Source organism: Prionailurus viverrinus, chromosome A2 (assembly GCF_022837055.1).
Source record: "Prionailurus viverrinus isolate Anna chromosome A2, UM_Priviv_1.0, whole genome shotgun sequence".
Lineage (NCBI taxonomy): Eukaryota > Metazoa > Chordata > Mammalia > Carnivora > Felidae > Prionailurus > Prionailurus viverrinus.
Window position 1 is genome coordinate 117,309,290 of NC_062562.1, and position 23,567 is coordinate 117,332,856.

The 23,567-nt window shown below is 40.3% G+C and overlaps 1 protein-coding gene across 5 annotated transcripts in view; it reads right to left on the bottom strand.

The window, feature by feature from the left end:
* The window catches only part of OSBPL3 (oxysterol binding protein like 3), a 178,578-nt gene that overhangs the window by 19,883 nt on the left and 135,128 nt on the right, over positions 1-23,567 (bottom strand). For all 5 annotated transcript variants that reach the window (XM_047831567.1, XM_047831565.1, XM_047831566.1 and 2 more), the window contains 4 exons: positions 18,285-18,419; positions 17,279-17,372; positions 13,396-13,646; positions 10,576-10,713 (listed from right to left, as the gene is read on the bottom strand). In XM_047831567.1, the coding sequence (XP_047687523.1) occupies positions 10,576-10,713; positions 13,396-13,646; positions 17,279-17,372; positions 18,285-18,419 (618 nt within the window). The remainder of the gene's footprint in view (positions 1-10,575; positions 10,714-13,395; positions 13,647-17,278; positions 17,373-18,284; positions 18,420-23,567) is intronic.

Here is a 23,567-nt window from a genome sequence, read left to right on the forward strand (position 1 = left end):
TAATGGAAGTAAAATCCAGAAAACAAAAAATTAATTGACTTTCACGTCTCATAAAATCCATTCCTTCACCCTTGGCCTTGAGATGTAACAGTGTGCAGTGTCAAAGCGAAGAAGTTTAGTTTTCCTTCAACAAATCTGTCCTCAAGAGGGCGCTCCTGATACACTCAGCCCTGATTTGCTCAAATTCCTCAGGCCTAAGAAGAAATCAGATGATGGAAGCATCTGGAAGCTCTGGGAAAAACAGCCAAAGAGGCAAATGTTGAGGATAAAGAGATGTTTTGGAAAGTGTGAAGCAAAAGCAAGGGCATGCAAGGGCGCCTGTTCATAAACCATATAATCTGACACTGGCTACCAATGTCAAAATCTCTATTAGCTGTTGTGAAAGTACCTGCAAATGTTTTAATTAAGATGTCAGATAATAGATATTTTAGAATGCTGCTTCTGAGCCACACTAAAATGCTCCAGCTCAGATTTTGCTCCTTTGAAAGCTCTGTATCACAAAGCCCAGCCTCTTTCCAAATCACCTAAAAGACTGATTGATCCAAGATAATTTTTTAAAAGAATAATGTTTCTATAAAAGAAAGAGCCAGGGCACCTGGGTGGCTCAGTCGGTTAGGCATGTGACTTTGGCCCAGGTCATGAACTCGCAGTTCATGAGTTCGAGGCCTGCATCAGTCTCTGTCCTGACAACTCAGAGCCTGGGGCCTGCTTCAGATTCTGTGTCTCCTTCTCTCTCTGCCCGTCCCCTGCTCTGACTCTGTCTCTCAAAAAATAAAACAAAGTGTTAAAAAAAAATTTTTTTTTAAAGAGCCAAACAATCATTGAAGAAATGTTAGCCAACTGCTAAGATACACATTTTATTCATTTTCTGTCAAGATAAAAATATCTTCAGTAAATAATGTAATTTTGTTCTAGGAAAGAGAATCCCCTGGAATAGAGACTATGGCACATCCCCCTGTGTTCTGTCACTGGGGTCATTATTTCTGTTTTATTCACTAATGAAGAAGCTAAAGGAAACATGGCTCCTGAGTTAGATTTCCTTGTTATCTTAGTAACTCCAGGCATGTGAGTGGCGAATGTACCGTTACTAGGATTCAGTACCAGTGAAACCAGAGTTATGCCGACAACAATGTTTCAAAATTTCTGTGACTTAGCTGGTTCTCAGTGAAGTATCTTATACTTAGAGCATCTAGCCTAATACCTTCACGTCACACGTGAGGAGACCAAACCCAGAGAAACTAAGTAACATTTCCCAAACACATTGAGAGGGAAGAGAGAGAGGTGAAAGGCAGCGGTTTTGGTGCGTATCAGTGGTTTCCAGTGAGGAGGTGACTCCTCTTACCTTGCTCTGGACCCTCAGCTGTAACAAGGAACATGATATGAAAACCACTCATAGGTGCCACTCTGCTGGGTGAGGAACTCAGGGAGAGAGCCGTGCCACATACACATTTAACTGATGGCATTTCAACTGTGCCAGCTTGACCCGATTTCAACAGGGCAGGTATCTTTCAGGTCTCAGTGACCATAAATCCTAGTTCTGATACAAGGTGGGAGATGCAAATTTGCTGTCCCTTGGATGGTTTTAGTTACCACAGACCTCTTAAGAATGTAGCCCCTCTCCAAACAGACACAAGCAAAGACGCTCAACAACACTCATCATCAGGAAAATACAAATCAAAACCACAATGAGATACCATCTCATACCGGTCAGAGTAGCTAAAATCAATAACTCAGGAAACAACAGATGTTGGCGAGGATGTGGAGAAAGGGGAACCTTCTTGCACTGCTGGTGGGAATGCAAACTGGTACAGCTGCTCCGGAAAAGAGAGTGGAGGTTCCTCAAAAAATTAAAAATAGAACTACCCTATGACCCAGCAATTGCACTACTAGGAATTTATCCAAAGGATACAAAAATGCTGGTTTGAAGGGGCACATGCACCCCAATGTTTATAGCAGCGTTATCAATAATAGCCTAAGTATGGAAAGAGCCCAAACGTCCCTCAATGGATGAATGGATAAAGAAGGTGTGGTTATATATATACAATGGAGTACAAGTCGGTATGAAAATGAATGAAATCTTGCCATTTGCAACAATGATAGAACTGGAAGGTATTATGCTAAATGAAATAAGTCAGTCAGAGAAAGCTATCCCATGATTTTACTCGTTTGTGGAATTTGAGAGACTTAACAGATGATCATAGGGGAAGGGAAGGAAAAATAAGATAAAAATGGAGATGGAGGCAAACCATAAGAGACTCTTAAATACAGAGAACAAAGTTGATGGGGATGAGGGCACTTGTTGGGATGACCATTGGGTTTTATATGTAAGTAATGAATAAAAAAAATGTAGCCCCACTCTGTGCCTATGGGATTTTTCAGGTCATTTTTTACTTCCAGCATGCTTTAGAAGCCTAACTCCTAAAATGCAACTCTCTGCTGGCCTTCATTGTCTTCCTTTTTATTTTTTAATATAATTATTTTTTTAATGTTTATTTATTTTTGAGAGAGAGAGAGAGAGAGAGAGAGAGAGAGAGACAGAGCATGAGCAGGGGAGGGGCAGAGAGAGAGGGAGACACAGAATCCGAAGCAGGCTCCAGACTCTGAGCTATCAGTGTAGAGCCCAGCTCCGGGCTTGAACCCACAAGCCTTGAGATTACGACCTGAGTCGAAGTTAGATGCTTAACTAACTGAGCCACCCAGGTGCCCCATTGTCTTCTTTTTTAATTGAACTCCTTTGGAGATACTTTTTATCACAAAATGTTGCAAACCCATCCCTCTTTTCTCCCCACTGCCTCCGCACCCCTGCCGACCCCACACCCACTCCGGACTATCAATGAAAGCAGTGGAGTTAATTTTTAAACCTTGGGATCATATAAAACTAAATGAGGCAAGACAACACCCACACCCTACTTCTCCCCTCCCTTCCCCCTGTAGCAGGTGAGGAGCTATGGAATGTTCCCCCTCCCCCATAACGTAGGCATATTTTAAAGTAAACTATTAAAAGGCGATCGTATTTATTCCCGCAGAAACAATGTAGTAAAAAATGTAGGATTCACAATCTTGATCAAGAATTTGGCATTTAGTAGGTGGAGCCAAATGTAAACATTAAAGCAAAATACAGTATATACAAACTATAAACCTCTTCTGTAATAATTTTAAATCCCATAAAACAGGGATAAATACACTGTCCACATGAATTACAAAAGAAGCCCTATCAGTCCATAAAGCATATATATGTCCCATAAAAAGGCAACCTCGACCTTTTAAAACTATTATGTCAGATACATGAATCAGTGCTTCGCAGAATGACTTTACATGGGTTCAAAGGATGTTTCCTGAATGAGTAAATCTCAACATTCACAGTATCAATGCTTTTGCTTTTTTTTTTTTTTTCTGGCTTAAAAAGGCCTTTGGGAGTGATTTATTTGGTGCACATTTCTTTTAAGAAGTTTACAAAGCTTCTCAGGAAAATGAAATTGGTGTCTTCGTTTTCTTCGATGTATTTCCTCACAACAGGTATTTATTCATGAAACATTTCTGGAACATCTGCCATGTGCTACACTAAGTGTCAGGGAACAAGGGAGCACTTTTGGGGTTCCATAGATATAGGTCCTAACCAGGCAACATCATCTACTGGCCGAATGGCCTTGAGCAAGTTTTTAAACATCTTGGGCCTGAGTGACCTCATCTGTAAAATAGGGCTAATGCCAGTGACTTTGCAAACAAAAAGAAGACACAATTAACATGTCAGGATCATCCACTGGTATGAAGTGGGCGGATACTAAATTTTAGCCATTTTTCATGAGTAGTATTTCCACTTAGTTATCATGGTAACCTTGTGTCTTCACTCGCCTTATTTTATAAATTAGGAAACAAAGGACCCATCCAATGCTACACAGTTACTAAGTGACAAGGGGTGGTGCTTTACACCAAGGTCTTCTGATTCCAAATCCAATGCTCTTTGCTTTATGTCCTAGCTGCCTCTCTATGGCTGTTCTCAAGGCTGAGCTCTGGTCACTTCCCAAAGCCTCCACACACCATTAAGTTCCCATCCCGAGGATATTTAGACAAAGAATCTTTGGAGTCTGACCTTCTATTCTGAGTCTCATTTATTTCTTTGTAAAATGAGGTCTGAGGATCCCTCTGACTTCAAAATGCTCTAAATCTAACATCTATTCCCAATGGTCTTCTTCAAATCCCAGCATCAGTGGATGTCAGCCAAATGGAAAAAGATTATACCAGGGCTTAGACTAACTCAAAGGGCCCATCGAAAGGGGGTAACTCAAGGTTCGTAATTTAATCTTTGTTGATGGCAATCTTTCTAAAATCTACTGGAGTAGAGAATGATGGGCACAATCTAACCTTAGTATGGGATTTGATTGAGTTTCTATTCCTGTTATATCTTAACCCAGATGTAACCCAGAAAGGCATTGGATTTTGAGTTTGGGTCTGAACTGACCCAGTCCTGAAGCAGACACTGTCCTGTCTGTCAGGCTACTGGATAAATCCAATTTAAAGGGGTTCTTATCATCCCTCTCCACCATCCCAATCAAATAAGAGCACTTTCTAATTGGTAAAGATTCTCAAACATTCAGGAAATTAGTATATATGGTTTTTATTGTGCAGGTATTTATATGCATCTTTCTTTCCACAAGCCCAAAACCAGTGAGTTCCCCTAGTGGTTGAAAATTCTTAGAATTTATCTGTATATCTCAAGACTTACCTAATCATTAATAATTTCTGATTAGAACCTAATCATTTTTGATTTATATTTTGAATGTACTTTATAGAAGAGGCAAGTGGTATGGGGAGAGGCAGATGGGGAAAGAGTATATTTCAATATTTGTGTATTTTTGTAAGTATATCTTTTTTAAATTTAGAAAAATATCCCTTAGATACATCACTTCTGCAGCTGTCCAGAGACCTAATTTTTCAGTCTTCCTAGCTCCTGACTCACCTCCTATCTTGAAGGTCAGCTTGTGGAAAAGAGGACAAGTGCTAGGTAAGAAATCATGCAGAGAGGGACCAAGTGGCCATTCTTCCCACAGCATTTGTCATTTACTAATCAGTAAAAAGAAAGAAAAAAAAAAAAAAGAAAAAGCATATGATATGTCAGGCACTGTCCTTGTCACTGGGGATACAATGAGAAATCAAAGAAACAAAAGCCTTCATGATTGCAAGATAGATAATAAAGAAATGAGTACATAATTTTTCAGTTGTGCCATGCGTTAAGAAGAAAGCAAGGCGTGAGGATGGGGGGATGGTAAGCGGGAGTGCTGTTCCAGACATGGTGGTAGGGGCAGGACTCTACAGTGGAAGTGTCTGGGGCTAAGAGAAATAAGGAAGTTAAGCACGTGGAAAACTGGGATAAGTGCATCCCAGACAGCACGGGCACTGCTCAGGGCTGGCAAACACTCCGTATGTTTGAAGAGGGGCAAAAAGTGCCTGGAGCTGAATGAGCAGAGGTGCGACAGGCATGCTCTCTGGAGCTAGCATCTTGGTGGGGCTTTCTGGGGCCATGGCCAGGAGTTTGGATTTTATTCCAAGTGACAAGGGAAATCACTGGAGGTTTTAGAGCAGGTGTTACTTGCATTTTGAAGCAATCGCTCTGGCTGTTGGGTGAGGAATTGGCTATGGAAACAAGAGACCAGTGAATGAGTCTATCACAACAATCCCAGTCACTGACTGCCATTGCTTGGGCTTGGAGGCTAACCCCAGTGGGGGAGGCAGTGAAAATGGCTGGCTTTGGAAGGAAGGCTTCTGAAGGAAGACCCCAGGATTTGCTGATAAATAGGATATGGATTCTAAGAAAAAGCTATTAAGGATGACGCCAAGGCTGCTGGCCTGATCTTTGGGAGAATGCAACTGCCAATTATTTTCTCTTCCCCCATGTTCAGAGTTAATCACCTGGTTTGACAAGCACGTGGCTTCTTGCCAAAACAGAAACAAAAACACGTGAAGCGAGGACTTGACCCAGACGTGAAAAGCACTGGTTTACTTGCCTTGTATTCCATTTATTGCTAGTTTTATTTGAACAGCCTGAATTTCCTTTCTGATAACGTCTTTAAATAAGATGCCACTTTAATCAGTAGTAACTAACTCTGCCTACTAGTAGATCAAAGAACCACTGAGGGGTGACGGGCTGGGAGAGAAGTGATAGGAGTGGTATTTATAAGTCTGTCCAAGAATATATGTTCGGGGTTCTCTTGATGAGTAACCGAAAAGCAAGAAGGGCTGAGGCTGGAGATCAAAGGAAAAAATACTTCATTTGAACCTGTTACATTTTAGTAACCTTCAAAAACTCCATTCAGCTTTTCTGTCACGAACTCTCAACAGTACATGGCTGGGGGAGGAGGGTCCGGGGGGTGGGATGAATGGTAAAAATGACTCGAACAGTGATCGGACAGCTGAAGTTCCAGATAATCAGGGATAGCCACTTTTAGGTAATAGCTTAACTGCATATCCTTTAGATACCAAACCTCTCCCAAAGGTATAAAAAGAGAAGCAAAGTTAACTGAAACAAGTTTTCTGACCTGTCCAGTCCCTGATGAAGCCCTGAGCCAGCTTGCTAGCCCTTTGCCAGGCAGCAGGGGAACTGAGTAAGGAAGAACCTACCAGCAGGATGCTTAGTCCCTGAGGAGAAAAAGGGGGAATTCAAAAAGGACTTCAGAAAAAGGAAGTCATTTTTGAATTCCCCTTTCTCTGAGCTTATTTAGACAACCGAGGCTGAATCACATTTCTTGGCACAAAGCAAACTCCTCCCCAGAGAAGGTAGAACTGCCAGGGGTTAGAACACAGACAGGAATGTTTATGACTTACTCCTGAATGCTGCTCATTCACAAAGACCACTCCCCAGACCACAGTGGGAGCTGGGAACAAAGTCCTATGTGGGTTTGGAGGATGAAAGGTGTAAGTGACAATGGCAGGCAAAGTCCCAGAGTCTGATCGGCGCACATAATGCTCTATTCCCATTGGTAGCCAATGGCCTTGGCAGCTCTGAGTAACTACACTTACAAGAGACTCCAAGAAAGGTGAGGCAGGGAGGCCACCGGAATGGAAACATTCCAACATTTCTGGTGCAGGGCACTGGGAGATGCTAATGTTCCAGGCCTCCGTCTTCTTGCCTAGAATTGATCCTCACCTCATCTGCCACACAGCGGGTACTTTGAAGATCAAATAAGATCCTGCACAAGTCCGAAAAGCATAAAGCACTCCGCAAACCTAACAGTTCATTTTTCTGAGGAAAATGTGAACAGCAAATGCTTTCTCTGGTTTCTGACCCCATGAGTCATTTTCATATTGCATTTGGGGGTTGCTTAGGTGAGAAACAATACAGAGGAGCAAGCTGTGATGCAACCAAACTCTGCGAAGTAGCAATTACTTCAAATTTTTTGGCCTCTGACTGCGTCGAACATCCACACCCCCAACCAAACCACAAAGCAACAACATCCAAAGGCTTCCGGAAAAGGACAGACACTGCTTTTCAAATCTAGAAAACTCAGTGGAAGAGCTGAGTTGCCCTAGTTTCCTTCCAGGTCCTTTCACTTGGATACATGGTTTCTATCAAGGTCCTTGTTAGAATAAACTTCCACCCTAAAATACTCATTTGGAGGTCCTACCCAGTTTATTAATCATTCGGTAAACTCTACTCACTGTGGAGAGGTGTAATAAAGCAAAGAAGGCCCCAAACTCTGAAAGCTGACGTATTATCACACGTATATAATGCATGACGGTAGAGTCACGCTGTCTCCATAAAGGGAGACTGTCTCCTAGGCCGGAAGCAGAAAGGGCCATCCTGGCAGGTGCCGGCATGAGACACAACAAACACCCTGGCACGCTCTTTAGATGTGTTAAGTTAGGTCTTCTTGCACAACGGGTCAGCTGGTCATCATAAGTAAGGGTGAGGGGGGAGTGCAGGAGGCTGAACTGAAGAGTCTCCTGGTGGCCCGGAAAAGGAGCCCTGGACAAAACCCTTTCCACTCCTGGGGCAACGGGCAGCGGAGCACATCAAATTCCACAGCCACCTCCCCTTCTTATTGTACACTTACCTGGTGATTAAATTCCGGGTTCCCAAGTGACCTGTTTATGGCGAAAGTATGCTGGGTCATGCAACCAAGGCCCTCTGGTCCCCATAAGAGGTCTATTTTTTTTTATAGTAAATGCATAGAACAGCACTCTTGTTTATATATCAGTTTCCTAAAGGATTAGCTAGAGTGAGTCTGTGCCTGAAAGACTCATCCATTCTTGGGTATCTGAGGCCATAGGCTAAATTCCAGACGGGTGAAGTGGCTCCATCATGAGCAGGACTGCTGGTGCTACCATAGGGACGTCAGCTGTGAGGACTCCCGGCCGCCTCGTGGCTGACTTTCTGTCAGAGACTCGCCAGTGACAGGATGCCCTCTTCAAACCATTTGAATTAGTGGAATAGATACAGTATATCTTATTTACTATTCTTGACACTGCATATTAGAAAGCACTTTAAAAGCTGCCTCTAAAAATGAGAGCAATAACCACGTGCTGAACGTTTACCGTCTTCAGTGCAAGTATTTTATATCTCAGTGTATTATTTCACTAGAGCCTTACTGCGACCTATGAGTCGCAGCTAAGCACAATCATTCCTATTTTATAAAGACACTACTGAGGCTCAGAAAGTTGAAGTAGCTCGTACAAGGCCACACACAGAGCATGTGGTGGGGTTAGGGTTGGAAAGCGGGTCTACGTTACATCGAGCACACCTTCTGCTACTAACAATGACTAGATGTCTTTCTTGCTTATTTCTTTGGGATCCATTTCATGGAACCAAAGACTAAGTTATGTAATGCTCTTTCTGTCTTTGTGCCCATGTGCCCAGGAGCTCTGCTTTCTCTCTCCATGGCACCACTGGAGGTACACAAGCAGATCCGGAATTTGGCCCTGCCCTGTCAGGGGCTCATGGGATTGAAGCTCAGCTTTACACCAGCTCACGTTACTAACTCTTTCCTTATACCACTCATCCTGTCCTGATTGTCTGCTGTAGTCCGGGCTATTTTTGGCCTTTATTTTTTCGCATGAACGCATATAATGCCATGGTAACCAAATTATATTTTCATTTATTCTCATTCCATTTTAGCATTAGTATTTAAATAACCCAGTTGAATCTGAATCTAATTATCTTACCCTTTTAACTACTGATTTAACCCCCCGCATCCCCAATATCAGTGTTTAATTTCCTGTTTTAGCTTCTAACTGGCAATCTACTAAAGATGTGCTTTGGGATTATTGTATATTCATTCTCCTTTGGGTTTCAGAGAACACTGCTTGTAATTTCTAGTTGAGACAAGCACCATACTCTTAAGTCTGTCAGCTATACCAGCTTTCCTTTCCTACCCCCCAAATGCAAATCCACTGATAAAGGGGGCAGCAAGACAACAGGAAGGAAAGCAATATTCTAGCAAAAATCCACCCATTTTTCCTCAGTTTTCTAAGAACTGGGAGGAGAGAAATGTAGCGAAGCAACTGTGTTCCATGTTCCTGGGCTAACATTTAGGGACATACAGAGGGCAGACGTGTCCAGTCGCTGTCATAAGCAGGGGTGAGAGGATTATTTTTTATTATCTGTATCAATGCATCCTATCTTAGCGAAATAATTCCATATTGACAGATCCTTGAGAGGTTCCCAATATTCCGCTATTACCAACTACGCTGTCATAATAACGACAGCAGACACCCATCTAAGGCTTTATACTCCATGTATCAGACACCGTTCCGAGTGCATTGTAGAGAGTATCTCATTTAACTGTCACAAAGCCGTCTGAGGTCTGCACCACTGTTACTATTTCCACTTTAAGGAGGAAACTGAAGCTAAGTAATTTGTGCTGGGTTACAAACAAACCTGTTGAGAGCTAGAGCTGAGATTTGAACCTAGGCCAGCACCAGAGACCCTGCTCTTTGTTCCTAAAAATTATTACCTGCTAATGCTTAGGTGGGCAAGTCTCATGGAACCTCAAGGAACTCAGGCTACATAAGTATAAAGTATGTCCATCCATTACAGGAAGACCGACACTGACCCCAGCCCCCAGCCCACTGCAGTCTCCCCACACCTGGAACAAGGCTGGATATGTGTGACATGCTCGGGAAAGATTCAGTGATTAAATAAATATATGAATGAATGGTTCCTCTTAAATGGAATCAAGAATAATGCCGTTATTTGATGCTATCCATTCTGATGGGGGCATTCATCCTCTAGAAGGACAATGTCAATGAGTAAGGGGGCATCTTACTTTAAACCTTAAATCACAGTTTGAAAAGTTGCCTCACTATGACTTTACACAAAGGGTGCTGTTGATGCCTATGGTCAAAGGCTCGCTCAGCATTGCTAGTACCTTCATGTGCCTGGGGGCAACTAGGTTTCAGGTGAAGGGAAATCGTTCCTTCTCTTTATGTGTAAAAGCACTGTAATTATCTAAGTTGCTTAAAGCCAGCGAAAAGTGGACAATAAATATTTCAAAAGCAGATGTAATAGAAAGCGTAAGCGACTCCTCTAGCACCAGTGGACGAAAAGGGTGTACATAACAAACAGAAAGGGTACATATCCACCTGCTCTGAGAAAAACCGGAAGCCTTTGTCCTCACGGATACACTCATAGGTTTCTCCAAGAACAGGATTGAAGGGCTTGCTCCCAGCTCGGAAATAGCTAGATGCATATGCTGATACAGCAAAGGCTGCCACGTACACCTGAGGAGAAGGAAGAAAGAACTTTATTATTTCTTGGTCTCCAAGAAATCGTTTTACAAACACATGAAGAAAATAAAACCTTTATTTCTCTCTTTATGGTTTGTTTTGGAAAGCCAACAATTTGTCTCTGGTTTAGAGACCACCAAACTAACTTTGGCTTAAAGTTGCAGGTTTAAATAATGTCCATCTTGGCCTAGAGACCAGTGAAGCAAACATTTTCAAACTGTCCATCTGTTCTGATGCCTAAAAAGAGGCTTTCAAGAGGATGATATTTATCAAGGGATCTACCCTGTTTTTGAGCTGTTAAGTTCAGTACCTCTAAACCTGACGAAATCTGAGAATCCTGATTTTCAGGAAGGAGAAAGAAGAGCATAAAAAAAGCCAAACTTCCCCAAATCCAGGAACAAGCAACCCTTCCTAATTTGATACTGTAGAAACCTACAAACTCATTTTGACAAAAGAAAATCTGTGATAGTAATCCCCTGTCTGGGTAACAAGTCCCAGGACAGGGCACAGTGCCTTTAAAAGTGTCTTGCTTTCTGGGAGGAAAAATGAAAAATCAAAAGATAAAGGAAGGAAAAAACTATAGGTAAACATGAAATAAGCACTCACTGTGAGGCTGTCACCATCAAGTTCTCCTTTTGGGGCATCAAGGAGATGCGTTATTCTTTTTGCCTTTTTTGGCGAGGGGTGGGGTGCAGAAATTGAACCTAGTTAACAATCTCAATGTCTCCTCTTCCCAGCACATTTCATGAGGTTTCTTATATTGTGTGTTGGCGGGGTGGGGGGAGGAAGCTGAGTGTCTTTCACTAGTCATCTAACTTTTCTTAAGCCTTCTGCAATAGGACCCACCTTAACCACTCACACTATAGAATACTGCAGAGCATCTGGTTAGCTTACAAAAACTCAGTTCAGGAGGCTCAATTCTGTCTTTGTTCTCAAAGTCCGGGTATCTGCTCTTCTCTTTGCTTCCCCATATGTGTTCTACTGGCTGAAGAAAGTTCACACTGCCTCTCTGGAATGTTGGATCGACCCTGAATCACCTTCACAATTTAAAATGTAACAACATTTATGACAGAACCTGGTGTCATCCATAATGCTGGGTCGGGGGAGAAGTGAGGGAGGGGAACAGGCACAATGAAGCATACTCCTTTGAGGCAACATGAGAGAGAATCTATTCAGGGGCATGAGCTGACCTGCAGGGCAGTAAACAACCCAGGGACAGGGTTGCTGCACAATGCCTTCCTGCACTTTCCCTTCCAGATGCATTGTACTTGAATGCAAAGCCTTCCCTCAAACTTCTTCTCAAGGTCAATTCCACCAATCAATCAGCTGACATCCTAAGGGGCTCTCAATCACCACAAGAATGAAACACCTTGAAGAATATTTTCATCTTCAAAGCCAATCTTTTCTTTAAAGAAAAGAGCTGTCCACGAATGTTGACTTTTCACACTTGCTTTAGAAGCTACTTGCCTCCCTTTGTTCAGCAAAAATTCTCTGGGAAAGGGTAACAAAGAAGATAACACACACACACACACACACACACACACACACACACACACAGCTTGTTATTTTCTCTCTTGCTCTTATTATCATTAGGATCAAGAAAGTCTCTTTGATGGAGAAGTCCCTGGAGACTGTGGACCTGCAGCGGGATGTCTCTTTCATCCATAGTTAGATTTCCCCTTCATCTTCAAATCACTAAAATAATGAAGTTTTAATGAGGGTCAAAACTAGGGACTGCTTAGAATTTAGAAAAGAATGGTGTCCTCCATCAGTGAGAGGATGACTTAGGGTTAGGTCCATGAAGCCCAGGGGGTGTGCAGACTCCGATATGGCCCATCAGTAAATGCCCAGGACAGAGACTCTGCATTTGGGGGAAGACACTGAAGTCCCAGCCTCCCATTCAAACAATGACCTTACTGCAGAGCAGGTAACATATGAGGGAGCAAAAAGAGGGAAGAATACTCATTTTCAAAGAACAAATTCAGCTGGTCACAGAAAGGGCTGATTTGGCCATCATCTTATAACCATGGTCCCCTTATCTCCACCCCATAAGACAGGAGAAGGATGTGAATCACACCACTAAGTGTTTCTAGGCTCTAAGTAGAGCTTTAAAAAAAAAAAACAAAAACTTACTCTACAGAATACGAGTGGGGGTGGAACAATAATCTTTCTTACGTAAAAACCTCGAATGTTATTTTTCAAAAATCTAGTTGCTAGTGGGACAACTCCCAAAATAAAAACATTCTCAAGGGAAATTTACCCTGGAAAAGAAAAACAGCACAAGAAATTAAATTCTGTCCACCCGGGATAGTAAAAATAAACACACAGACAGCCCTCAAGACAATGTTTTACAGCCAGGCATAACAGAACCATCACTTGGAAGGTTCTGGAGAAAAAGGAAGCATAAAACCACAGAGCAGAACTACCCACAGGCACCAACTGTCACAGAGAAGCTCCCCCACATGGCAAATCCTATCGAGGTGACTGAAAATAACCAGGCACAGGGGAACTAGATGTTGGTGAGAAATGAACCAATTTCAAGGATAATCCAAACGAAAACCAGAGGAGCCGGGGAGCTCTGACCCTGCCCGTCTTAGCTTTGCCGGGCCCCCTGCGAGGGGCCGGCTGACTCCGGAGCAGGGGCCAGACAGCACAGCCGGAAGAGTGACTCCTCACCATCCTTTCCAAGGCGCTGGGGACTTGTGCGGCCTTGTCCAGAAGCTCGCTGTACTCCAGCTCCTCGCAGAGCCGCTGCAGGGTGTTCAGCGGCTCGTTCAGCTCCACCGGCATGGCCACCTTGGACAGGTCCTTCCCTATGTTGTTCCTCAGGATGTTCCACAGGCTGATGTTACTGGCGTTGGGACACGGAGCTGGCAAGCAACTTCTTCTTTTGGACTTTGCGTCCCCACCGCTTTCAAGCACAGGCCCTGAAAGGGACATCAGCCTCACTGTCTCTAGAAGACTTTTCATTTTATTATTTAGGTAAAATCAAACAAACTAACAAACAAAAAAAACGAAACCGTGAATAAAACCCGACCCGACAAGTACTCAAGTTTACTATTAATCTCAGTTATCTGGAATATGACCGAATGTCAGAAAATAAAAAGAATTCTGCATGGCTAAATGAAGTACCCAAAATTACATGCACTAAAACTCACGGAGTTTATTCGCAAGGGAAGTCTTCAAGTTCCTGCTCAGACGTTAGTGACTCACCGCTTATATACACTTATGATAAAACTGGAAACTAGATTTCTATGCTCACAGCAGTTTACTATTTATACCTTTAAACTCTTTAAATTTTTAAAAAGCACTTGAAACCCTGCTTAACAACACTTTTAAGCTCTTTTTAAAAAATCACGTCCAATTCTGATAAAAAACAATTGTGCTTACTACAGAAAAATGATAAGGGAAATAGCAGTCGTCCATTATCCCACTACCTGCATATAATAGCTGTTTATGTTGTGGAGTGTTTTCATGTAGCATTTTCTCCATCCATATAGCTCATACAGCACGTCTAGTTTTATGTTCTGCTTATTAACATAACTATTTCTCCATGCTATTCAAAATTCTTCCAAAATATCATTTGTAATGACTGTAAAAAAAAAAATTCCATGCTATAGATATGCCATAATCGACTGAATCATTCATCTACTGTTGGACTTTTAGATTTGTTTCAGTGTTTTGCTATGATGCAAAAAAAAAAAAGTATTCAATATTTATATTCTTGATATTTGATTATATCTCTGAGTATTTGCTTAGGATATATAGACATGGAATTGCTATGTCAAAGACTATAAACATTTTTAGACATTTGATTCAGATGATCAGATGGCTCCTCAAAAAAGGTACATCGATTTCCCATTTATCAACAGCATATGTGTATCTATCTCCTGAGGCCTTTTCAGGCTTGTCATCATTCATGTTGAATTTTTGGCAAATTGTTGGGTGGACGGTGTTATTTCCTTGCTGTAACTTGCATTAAAAAATTCCTAGTAATTCTTTCATGAATATTTCTTCTTTTCTGAATCATCTGTTTTCCTATTTACATATTAAGGCATAAATTTTTTGTTTTTATATTTGTTTTACAATCAAATCCCCATTTGACACTGATCTTTAAGTTTGGTCCATGTGGTTAGCTGACACATAAAACACTTACACTTTAGGTATTTACATCTATCAATCTTTTCCTCTGTAACAACTTCCATTGACTCAGGCTCTGAAATTCTTTTCCCATGCCAGCTGAGCCTATTTTCAAATAAAAGCTTTTGCATTACACCAACACATGAGAAACAGGCATTTTATTTCTACATATTTATTTATTTAAAATGTTTAACATTTACTCATTATAAAGCCAATCACTCTGAATAGAGAGGCTGCTTTGAGGAACAGAAAAGTATGAAACTGGGGTCACACTTTATAGTCTCATGTTAATCTAAGCATCCAATTAATTGTTGAATTGGTGTAAGCAAAAGTCTGATTTACCCAAGTAAACAGCTGCAAATGATGGTAGTTTTTAAAAACAGTTTTCCATGTAATCTCAAAATAGTTTCTTTGATTCTGCTAATCCAGATTTTGAAACAACACTAGATGAGTGACTACTACCAGTGAATGAATAATACCTATCTAGCAAGTCTTCAAGCATTTTACATATATTATCTATTTTTACATATACTTTACATACATTATCTCTTAAGTAACTTGCACTAGAACACATAACCAGTGAGTGCAGAGCTGAGGTTAACCAAGGAAGTCCGGTCATGAATCTATATTCCTAACCCCTGAACCTCCCACAGCACCCATCATGGTGATAGATCCCAATATTTGCCTCCTGATTTGGGGAGGAAGAAATTAACAGGAATCACTCTAACTATCTAGCATTTACTATAGGTTCAGAGAAACTCTAACATCATAAATTATCAAGAACTTGATCCAATCCCTATTTCCTTTTGTAGGCAAAGCTGTGTCGTATGATGCTAAGGTTAGGTCTACATCCAATCTTTTCAGTAGAGTACTGATGTTTAGAAATCTAATCTTCCACAGAGACAGTTAAACTGAAGGACACCTATTTTGCCTCCAAATTCTGCTGACGAAGAAAGCTGGGTTTGGCCCAGTGTTTGTTGAAGCCAAGGCAATGCACTGATCACCATTCCAGCCAAATGGCTGTGGAATAAGATAGAACCAGCTTTGACTTCTATGCTTTTCCTGGCTGATGTCACCTCAGCACAGCTGGAGTCTTAGGGCAAGTCTTCTGTTTCTAACCTTGACCTCTGAACCCTCTATTCCTGTGCTCCCCTTGGCCCCTCCCTCAGGCCTCAAAGAGAAAAAGACTTCAACATTTGTCCATCTTCCTCATCCATAGTGGGAGTGCCATTTTATCGTGTGTGCTGTTTGTCAAGGGGATGTGATGTTTCTTGATTTCTCTTTCAATCCACCTCCTTGTTTTTCTAGAAAAACAAGGAGCTCCTACATTATTGGTCTTCTCCTTTGAACCAATGGACTTTTCCACCAAAGTGTTCATCTCTCTGGAAACATTTCAAGCAAGATAGAGCAAAATGAGCATCAGACTTCCAGCAGATATGATGCTAAAAGGATGTACTTCCAGAAAATGGTAAAATTACCTGCCTTTTTTGTGGTCCCCAAAGTGTAGGCTCTTTGGCATTCATATAACAATTCATCATCATATTTCACACATACTTTCTGAACTGGGAAGCACTAAAATACAAAAAGCCCCGACATGGTCCCTATCCTCTGGGTAGATATGAAAATAGGTGGTGCTCTGGGTACCCAGTATGTGGCAGAGGCCAACCTGGAGACCCCGAGGCACACTGAGTACCAAGACTGGGAATGTCTGATGCTACAGGACCCATGCAGAAAACTGTCCAATGGGCCAATTCTTCTTAAGCACATTTTCTGAAACAGACTTCAGTATGCTTACTGAACTCCTAAATCAGAGCTATTTGGGGATAGGCAGACACTCTAGGTACCCCACAATGCAAACTAACATTTCCTCAGCATCGTTTTGCTCTTGGGATCAAACAGTAATAAAGGGATGTCTTAGATACCCTGACGGCCCATCCCCCCCTTCTAGGAGGTAGCCATTTGTTACTTTTAAATGTGTTATCTTAAAGAATCGGAGGTTGAATTACCACTTAGATCAGGTGTTCTTATTACATAAGCCTTACAGAATTCCTAAAGCATGAAAACCACTAGATATCTAAAGGCAAAAAGCTATATTGTAATGTGCTTGCTGAGAGAATGTTTGACCATATTAGGGGTATCTATTGCACTAATTTTTGGTATTTATATGATAACTGGTATACCCTTACTTTATAAAATCAAACTTTTCATGGGCAGACAAATTTATTTGAATGAATATATATTTCACATGTCAGTGCTGATTCCCCACCTAGATTATATAAACCTCAAGGATGGGGACCATGTCTTAATTTTCTTATATAAAACATGTTACAGTTCTATACCTGCAGAAGATACTCTATTAATGCTTATTAGTATTCACTGAAGATGCAATCTTTCAGAGATCAAATAATTTAAATCTTACCCAAGGTCTGTCTCTCATTATCTAAATCATTACTGAGATTGTCTAAGGAAAGGTTATCACTTATGTCACTGACATAGGAGTCATCCTCAGAAATCTATGGGAAAAGAAAAATACATTTGAGTAAGAATAAACAAACCAGATTTTCATTAAACCTTTACTCCAAATCATCAAACATTTTGAATCCCATGTTAAAAACCTACAGAAATAATTTTGGATTACTTTCATAGAGGTCCAAATGCCAGTCTGCCTGAAAGCCGTTCACGGCAAACACCTGTTATTAAAATTTTTATACTTTCTTGAGCAGTTATCACAAAGAAAACACTCAAGATCTTAGTTATTACAAAAAATTCTTATTATTTCAGACTGCACTTTCAGAATTTGCTAGTGTTTGCACAGAATAATTACAATTTGTCTTTCAACTATTTGTGGGGAAAAAAAAGGATCTTCCATGGAAATTAAATAAGATTAGTACTTCTATATGAAAGGTGTAAAATCATCAATTCACATTTTCACAAAGCAATGCCAACTATGATACTTGCTTATTTAGGAAAGTATGATTTTTATGCATCAATATAAAACCGTATTATTATATATTATAAATTAATTATTATAATAGCCATATTAAAATAATTATAGTAAAATAATTGCATGTTATAAATTAATATTGGTCAAATTCAGTGATTAAAAAAATAAGATACTAATTTCCAACCCTGTAGTAGAAATATTACATTATGAAATAGCTAATAGTCAAAATCATTAGCCACTAATTGAAAAGAGGTATAACAAATCAAGAAACAGAAGTGAGGAAGTACCCAACACCTTCTACTTTTGCAACCTTTTCCCTGAGGTCTTGTATCTTTTCGTGTTTTCTTGGGGGGGGTGGGAGTTACAAGAAGATCCTCAGAATGCAATGGCAGAAAGAGCCCACTGAGTTTAGCATTTCTAAACAAATGAGTAAAGCAACAAAAGAGATTTTGAGGCACCTAACTGAAAACAGTGCTCAAACCTCATTTTCTGAAGAGCTTGGAGATAACAGAACTTCCTGTGCATCAAAAAACTCTGAAAGGGAGTCAGTGATGGAGAGTCTACTTTCATTGGAAAGCTGATGGACCAGAGCTCGGTTGTCATCTCTGGAGTTTTCCTATTTGAAACACAAACACAAAAATGCATATAATTAGAAACAGTCTCAAGAGAAGCAAAAATAAACAACTGATTTCGCTGCATGATACACAAGGTCACAGGCACATGCAAACAAGCAGCTCAAAGCAGAGGTCAGCTCCAAAGTCAAGGAGAAGCAAGCCTCACACAAAACAAAATGAAAAACAAAAGTGTCCCCCACACGGACACCTCACTTTATAGGCACTATCCCTGCTTAGGCACCTGCAACAAATCTCAAAGCAAAAAGAAACTGTCCAAGGTCAGTCTCGGTTCCAGTTAAGAGGGGGAAAATTCTAACACTCTCTGAATCATATCCTCTTATTCTCTACCACTGCAGGATGTTTCTTTTCATCCTAAAATTTCCTCTGAATTGTGCTCAATGTATGTCCTTGCGTGGCTGATTTGCAGCCACAATGCCTTTTTCTGCCTCCACGCTTTCCCAGAAGCCAATATGCTGTTCTTGAGGCGTCCCTTGACAAATACACGGCGTGTTTTGGTCCAGAAGTGCCCCTGGTGGCAGATCATTCATTATTCATGGATGAATGAGATAAATTCTCTTTGTCTCTCTCCAACCACAAATAACTCTGAGAGGGATGGAAACTCCCAATCCCCTTGATAAACCTCTCTACAAACAACATAATGGGGTATCATGATTTTTCCCTCTTGCATGGCCCTCCCTTCCCTACTTCACTGGGTCTAAACTTCCCCGCGGGGAAGGTCCTAAATACTTTGTTTGGAAATGTGCATTCTATTCAATTTGCAAGTGAAAATTTAATACAACTCAACAAATTGAGCAACTGCTTTATGCTGGCTTTGGAGAGACATAAGGATGCACTGGCCTGAAAGAGTGGCGCAAAGAATGCACTCAACATATGAGACCAAGACTGTAGAAGAGAGGGTACTACAGAAGGGAAGAGGAAGGTGAGGCTGATTCTATTTCGGGCTTTGGTTTGGAGGGAGAGGTGACACCTTGAGGAATGTTCCCCAGTCTAAATTCCTTCAATTCAGAGAAGATTGTTGCCCTGAACTTCCCTACAGTTCACAATTCTCATGGGGCTGATAAAGGAACAGCTTCTGCATCACATGTATGTCATAAAGGAGTCTCAGAATATTTGGAGAGCAAAAGTTACAGCAGATTATGTCTTTTCCAGAAGTTTTATGAGTTCAGGATACGCTCTTCAGTCTCATAAACAAACTATATCCAAGATGGGGATGCGATAACAGAAGGACCATAGCAGATTTTTATAATTAGTAAAGGACAAGTGGTCCCTTTATGAAATGTTTACTTCAGGAACACATTTAAATGGGTACCCCTTCCTCTTGGATTCTTCCTACGTAAGACACCTGGTTATTCAAAGGTCTTACCCATTTTAATACCCATAAAGCCTTGAGAAAAGCAGGCTTCTTTTCTGCCCTGACAAAGAGACCACATTAGGCTCTATAAACAAGTGCCATAGCTGTCACCTTCAAGGGAAAGGAATGTCTCCTCAAAACAGGAGACACCATAGTGAATGACTGAGCGCCTTTAATGCTCACTGAAACAGCAGAATCTTCCTGTGTCTTTTGGTGTGTCGCTGCCACATAAGACTCTAATGATTTATTTACTTGTTCTGTTCATTAATTCATTACTAGTCGCTCCTGCTCTCTATCTTCCTTCTCCTAGTTGGATGGATCAGAAGGATTTCTTGGCTCACCAGCAATGAAAATAATATACCTAACGCTAGCCCCTTCTGACGTTCTACCTCCAGAAACGTCCTATCAATACCCACTGAAAAAAAAAAAAACTCAATGGGGCTGCAGCAGCCCCAAGCCTCAGCATACTACCTTACACACACAGGACCGCACTTGTTACATATCAACCTGCTCGGTTCACTTCAACAATTTCCCCACGAGGTTGGAAGGCCTCCATGGTTGTCTATCATCTTTTTTAAATCAACAAAGATAAACAGAAAAAAAGGGAATGAAGGGAACACTCATAATCCTATCACACTAAAACTACTATAAGCATTTTTTAAGGAAATATAAACTATTATTATTTTTTAAATTTTTAAAATTTTAATTTTTAAATTTACATCCAAATTAGTTAGCATACAGTGCAACAATGATTTCAGGAGTAGATTCCTTAATGCCCCTTGCCCATTTAGCCCATTCCCCCTCCCACACCCCCTCCAGCAACCCTCAGTTTGTTCTCCATATTTAGGAGTCTCTTAGGTTTTGCCTCCCTCCCTGTTTTTATATTATTTTTGCTTCCCTTCCCTATGTTCATCTGTTCTGTATTTTAAAGTCCTCATATGAGTGAAGTCATATGATTATTTGTCTTTCTCTGACTGACCAATTTCACTTAGCATAATACCCTCCAGTTCTATCCACATGGTTGCAAATGGCAAGATTTCATTCTTTTTGATTGCCGAGTAATACTCCATTGTATATATACATACCACATCTTCTTTATCCATTCATCCTTCGATGGACATTTGAGCTCTTCCCATCCTTTGGCTATTGTTGATAGTGCTACTAGAAACACTGGGGTGCATGTGTCCCTTCGAAACAGCACACCTGTGGCCCTTGGATAAATACCTAGTAGTGCAACTGCTGGGTCGTAGGGTAGTTCTATTTTTAGTGTTTTGAGGAACCTCCATACTGTTTTCCAGAGTGGCTACACCAGTTTGCGTCCCCACCAACAATGCAAAAGAGATCCTCTTTCTCTGCATCCTCGCCAACATCTGTTGTTGCCTGAGTTGCTAATGTTAGCCATTCTGACAGGTGTAAGATGGTATCTCATTGCGGCTAAAACCACTATAAGCATTTTGATACATTTCTCTCCCATCTTTTTTATACATATAGCTTTGCTTTAAAATAATTGTGTGTGTGTGTGTGTGTGTGTGTGTGTGTGTGTGTGTGTGTATAAACTTATATAAATATATAAAACTGGGGCAAATGGAACTGAGTAGTGAACATGTTCCCCAGTCCATTGATTTATATATAATATATATTTATAAACTTTCCCTAAACAACACTGTACCATAGTCATTTTTCAAAATTAACATTTATCTTGAGGATGAGATAACATGTTTAAAATGGAAAAAAAAGAAAAATGTAAATAAAATACCTATCACTTAAAGCCTCATTGCCCAGATGTGGCCCCTATTAACCTGTTGGTGTACTTTTTATTATTAAAACGTGTGTGTGTGTGTGTGTGGTACATATATGTGTATGCATGTATATATATTATATAAAGATACAGATTTAAGTTTGAAAAACTAGATCACACTGTAGTCTTTATATAGTCTGCTATATTCATTTAACATTATATTACGAACTTTTTCACAGGATGTTAGCTTCTTGAGACATTAACTTTAGTTCATAGATAATACTTTGTTATATATGTGTGTCACAAAGTGACACTTTTATGTATTAGAAATTAAGGGCATTTCCAAATTTGTAAAGATCATGAGCATGTTTGCAAATGTCTCTTGTAAACAATGAGATAATACTTGTATCTCACTATTTCTTAGAATCAGTCCTCAGAAGCAGAATTATTAAAAATGTTAGAGGTAATACATATATGATTTAATCACATTAACAAAAGAACCTCTGTTTTCTCTATATCTTTAAGGGCATAGGATACTATAATTTAGAAAAGCTGTATGTTAAACAAATTGTTGTAATTTGCACTTCTTTGTTAAGAATTAGGTCTAACATTTTTTTCTTAAAAAAAAAAAACAACCTATAGAGATGTTGACATTAGGGGAGGGTACATCAGGGTGGATGGGACCTCCCTCTGCATTTCTTTGCACTTTGTTGTGAATTTATAAGTATCACAAAGTCAAAAGTTTCAAAAGAACTGTATGTATTTGGGTTTTTTGGTGAATTGGGTCCCTTTCTTCATTTGTTTATTGGGGTCTTAAGTTGCTTATTACTTATTAATTATTTACATATTAAAGACATTATCACCTAGTTAGCATTATCTAAGTCTGTCATTTTCACTGAAAATATTTTTCCTAGTTTATTATTTGTCTCTCATTTTTCCATATACACCATTTCTTTCCTAAAACAAAGGTCAGATCTAGTTAATGTGTCTTTTGCAATTTTTCTATTGCTCCCAAATTTAGACAGTCCTCCCTACTCTAGCCATTTGATAAATATTTACGTCAATGGATTTCAGTTTGAGTTTTTATATTTAACTCCAATTCACTTACAATTCATTTTAGTGTGCAATGTGAAGATTTAAAGTGCTCAGTCAAAAGATCGCCTTTGAGCTGTGCCAAACAAATTTGTTGAATGATCCATCTCCTGCCCATTGCTTTTTTTGTTGCTTTTATCATGTGTTTGTTTCTTTTATGTGAAATGGTTTTTACGTCTGAGATAGTTTTTCAGTCCATTCTCACACCATCCCCAGCATATTTCCACTGCTGGCCTGGCACATTTCCTCAGTATATAGCAGGTGTGATGTTATTGAGAAAACACTGTGCTTTGGGCTCACCAGATGTGGATTGACATCCCAGCCAGGTCTCTTATTAGCAGTGTGCCCTGGGGGAAGTTATTTAACCTCTCTGGTTTCCTTGTCGCTAAAATGAAACTACCATCACCTACCTCATAGAATTGTGGTTAGGTTTTCGTGAGTTAACGCATTCAAATGCACATGGAATAGAGCAAACAGATAGGCAATTGAAAGAACTAAATTCCCTGCTTCTCTTTCAGATGTATCTTTAAAGTTCTTGCCTACTTAAGCCTCTGAAATGGACTGTAGATTAAATAGAGTATTACCACCAAAGTCACCTAGCCTTTCATTTGGAACCTAAAATAATATAAGAACTAATAAGCTGAAAGTATTAAATATTCACATTCAAAAAGATAAAATATGAGAACTTACTAGAATGTGGGAGTCATTTCGATGGGAGATGGGTAATCTGAGCAAGTCGAACGGAAGGGAAGGGAAGGGAAGTACAGAAAACAGAGGGTCCTAGGTTGACCTCACTGTGGGGACTGCCATTCCTTAACAGATTGCTTGGGGTGTCTGTGAGCTACCTAAGAAAAATAAACAGGAATAGAATTTTTAAGCTCTTGGGGCGGCCACTTCCAGTCACTCTCTGGTTTCCTGAAGACAAGAATGGCTTTTCCATTTCTGGGA